Raw genomic sequence first — 4,051 nt, forward strand, 5'->3', positions numbered from 1 at the left:
ATGACATTGATGGCTTTGCAGATTGTAATAGCTTAATGAATGCGTGTTTTGTTCTATACAAATTTTGAACTGGTATACATGTCCAAGTATTCAATGCCCCTATGCGGTCATTCTTTATAGTAAGTATTTTGATTCTATAAAAAAAATTAAAATGATAAACAGTGTGCATTGGTCATTAAACTATCATATTCAACAAAGATTATTTTCTCTCAAAAAAAAAAAAAAAAAAAAATCCAATTAAAAAATTGTGATTTTATTGAGATGAGAAAACCAGAGGATAAAAAATGTGGATCTCTGGCTATCAAGCCTTTAGCTACGGAACATGCCAATTTGTGAAACATAAGAGTCAACAATCCATTTTTAGCTTAGTGGGCATCCGAATTCAAGTGCTAATGGAAAAACTTGTAGTTGCAATCAGGAAATAACTTGAAGGCTGGTCTAATATCAGATGCAACTGATGAGATCTAGATTGCGCAGACTTTAGTGATGCCTCATGAAGCCTCACTTATTCCACATATAAATGTACTCCATCGATTACAAATAGAAATTTGTCGGCAGAAAAGAGAAACACCGGTGGAAAGTGCTACTTTGCTCTTTTTCTCCTACCTTCTTCCCTCGGTTCCTTCCTGCCCCTTCAGATTGAATGACCTGGTTTATTTCCACTACTGAGGAGATAACTGAGAAAAGTGAAAATGCAAGTTTTTGCCCTGGGGACCTTTCCGTTGCTTTACGACAACTGGGGGAAAAAGGCTCAGAAGCCAAGAGTTCTATAAAATAGAACAGTTCCAGTTCAAGCGCCCTATCAATATCAAGTCTAGTTAACCGTTCCTCATCTTCTGTCCCTTGGTTCATTTCTCATCTTTCCCTTTTCCATCATTTTGAACATATTCAGTTTGCACATACTTATTGGGAGGGGAACAGTGTTGCAGACTCTTTGGCTTCTTACGGTTTAAGTAGGAGGCCTAATTTTGTGTGGGGTGCTGAACCAAACCCTCCCCCCCACCCTTTCTCCTCTCACTCCACTTTCTGACTCTCCCTCCCATCCCCTTCTCCCGGTACCCTCTCTCTTTCTCTGTCCAATTCCCTTAATTTCTCTCCCAAACTCTTCCTCTTTCCACGATCCTACCTCCGGCCAGTGTTGGTGAATGATATAGTCCAGGAAATGAATTTGTTCCACGGAAATATTCAACAACATTTTCACAAAAAAAAGCAACATGATATTAATTCAGTTCTCCCAGTTCTATGTGAATTATCAAATAGGAAGATAATAAGGATAGGGAGAATTAAAGCCAACAAAGTAACACAACATTAATTACAGCCACAACTCAGAACTGAAAAACTAGAGGTGTTACCACCACAAACAAAACAAAGAAGACGAGAAAGATGATGAAAATGAGAGCTACTGAAGAAGCCAACCCGAAGAAACAAGTCACTGTGTTGGGCAAGTCTTTGGTGAAGAAGAAGAAGATGGTTTAAAACTTATTAGATCTCTTCTTTAAGGAAGACATCCGAAAGAACTGACTTTGATTGCAATGACGTCTTTAACAAATCCAAACCCTGTCCACAAACGAATTGAAAACACAACCTTAGAGAGAGAAAGTTAGAGAGATGCATATATACTTGGAAACAATAATACCTATTAATAGAGAGAGAGAGAGAGAGAGAGAGAGTCTAAAGTACCTCTTTCATGCCCAAATGAACGACCCTATCCTCCAAGGCTCCGATATCCTTAATATCATACCTATTAAGAAAGGTAATACTAGAGATGGTAGACATTGGCTTCACCTCCAGATCATCAGTAATCATGTAAGTCACCACCTCCTTCACATACCCTCCTCCTCCACCTCCAACACCACTTTTCGCCACCGTCGAGCTTTCTCCCTCAACGACACACACCTTACGCGTCATGTTCTGTTGACAACTACCACACTTAGTTTCCATTACATAGCTCACGTAACCCCCACAAGAGCTATTATGGTACGAGTTGGTACAACCATAAAGGGTCGGCGGTTCGTTACTCTGCGAAGAGTTGGCACTCTGCATAAGCAGCATTTGCATTTCATTGCTGCAATAACCAATCTTGGGCTCCAAAACCAGGGATTTCTGGACGTCTGGTTGGATGTAAAGGTTGTCCAGATTATCTACGCTGGAATAGAGATTGCCGATGCAGCCAGTAGGGATATGAGTTGGGGTGAGGAGTTTCACTATGGTGCCCATAGGCAAAGTCAGAAGGCTGAAGAGGAAATCCACAAAGTCCTTTCCTGCTTCGGCGAAGAGAACCTTGTTTCTGTTTTTGTCTACCAGAAGCTTTACGGTCATTTCAGTTGCCATCTATGGAGGGTTTCTTGGTAGAAATCTGCAGAAAAGAACAGGAATTAGTGTGGGTTCACTTGATGTCTTCAAGGTGTTCTTGGAAGGGTTTTGTCTATAGGAGAATGGGAGGTTCTACTTATTGTAGAGGTTAGGCATTGCAGAAAGAAGGGACAGTTACCTTGACTCCCCTACAATATCCTATATTAACTAAAACTCCCTTGCCTTCAACGTTGTTTCTTTTTTTTTTTTCTGATGTTCTTTTATGGGAAAAGGAGATGTATGCTAGCAGGTCACATAGGAATTACGTATGCTAGCTTATATTGTCCGTTGGATTAGGTAGATTAAATCCATGCCGTTGAGGTTATATAGTATGTACACCATTATACGTGTACAAAGTATGATACCAAACTTTAAAAAATTGAATATATACTACGGTGTCAGTTGTAAAATAGTACATAGCTGACATTTGTCTTGGGAAGTTAACTATTTTTCCTATCCTAGAACGTATTACCGTAGCATCTCTCTGTCGGAAAATTATCCTCTGCAGAGAGGATCTTCGACCCATCCAAATCTGCAAAACTCCCTTCCAATCCCCTGACCCTCTCCCTTCCCTTCCATTTCCATCTCCATTCGTATTAAGGTTTTAAATTTTCAGAATTAGAGACTAGTGACTCTCTTCCCCTACCACTATCGACCAGCAACGATCGGCATCGTGCGACCTTGACGGAGCAGTGATCATCTCATATACTACGGTTATTGAGATGCAGCAGAGTCCATCTCACAACTCTATCCCATTCATGACCAAAGTCGCAGCAGAGTCTAGGGTTTTCGTTTTCTTCTAGAACCCTTCTAGGGCACTGAGTAGTAGCACCGACCAGCGACCAACTATCATTGTCCTTGACCAACAATCTAGGGTTTTCGTTTTCCATTTTCCATTTACAGATCTCACAACTCTCGATCCCAATTTATGGTTTTCGTTTTCCATTTCCCATTTTATGTTTCTTTCTTCCATCATTGCAGGTCTTCTCGGTGGTCGATCCCAATCTGCGTGAAGGACGAATCGAGTAGGGAGGCTGAGGTTGGGGTTCTTTCATCTCAGTCTTCATCAAGCAACGTCCGAGCAACGATCAGAGAGACCAGTAACCTTTGACTGAACAGGGAGTACGAAAATCCCAAATCAACATAGTTACATTCGGTTCACCCCTTTTTTTTTTTCCCCCTAACTACCAGTTTTATTCGGCTCTTAATTTCTAGAATTTGAACTCCATCCTTATTCACTAACTTCTTCTTTCAAGACTAAGAAAAGGTAATGTGATTCCAACAATTTGAAATCAACCGCAAAAGCATGATGATCCAAACGAAACACTTCATTCCTCTCCATATCCATAATAATTGTATTGGTGCAGTGAACTTTTATAACCTTAATTTCAAGAATTTAGTGTAGATGATGTTGGCTGTAATTCTGTTCAAATAATGTTACTCCTCAAGTGGCTGGATAGTTCATTGGAATTGTAATTATGTGATGATCTAATCTGGATTTTTCAAACTATTTTAGATTGTTGGGTGGATCTTTAGCTCAAAATGGAAGAGCACCTGGGAGTTACCCAGGGTATAATGGTTCGAATCCATCAAGATTCTAATTATTTTAGAAAACTGAAGAGTGTACTGTGATTGCTGACCTTCACTGAAAATGTATCCATTCATGTCATGATTTTGTCACTGATGCTTGTTATAATTT

At 39.9% G+C, this 4,051-nt stretch overlaps 1 protein-coding gene across 2 annotated transcripts; it reads right to left on the reverse strand.

The window, feature by feature from the left end:
* Positions 1-1,194: 1,194 nt before the first annotated feature.
* On the reverse strand, positions 1,195-2,515 carry LOC122066562. 2 transcript variants are annotated; one of them, XM_042630388.1, is made up of 2 exons: positions 1,681-2,515; positions 1,195-1,585 (listed from the first exon to the last, which is right to left on the reverse strand). In XM_042630388.1, the coding sequence occupies exons 1-2, from the start codon at positions 2,329-2,331 to the stop codon at positions 1,496-1,498; spliced, it is 741 nt and encodes a 246-aa protein (XP_042486322.1). In that variant the 5' UTR covers positions 2,332-2,515; the 3' UTR covers positions 1,195-1,495. The 2 variants fall into 2 exon arrangements, with proteins under 2 accessions (XP_042486322.1, XP_042486323.1); XM_042630389.1 differs by having other exon boundaries at positions 1,195-1,557; positions 1,681-2,512.
* Between the last annotated feature and the right edge of the window lie 1,536 nt (positions 2,516-4,051).

This window comes from Macadamia integrifolia, unplaced genomic scaffold (genome assembly GCF_013358625.1).
Source record: "Macadamia integrifolia cultivar HAES 741 unplaced genomic scaffold, SCU_Mint_v3 scaffold2467, whole genome shotgun sequence".
NCBI lineage: Eukaryota > Viridiplantae > Streptophyta > Magnoliopsida > Proteales > Proteaceae > Macadamia > Macadamia integrifolia.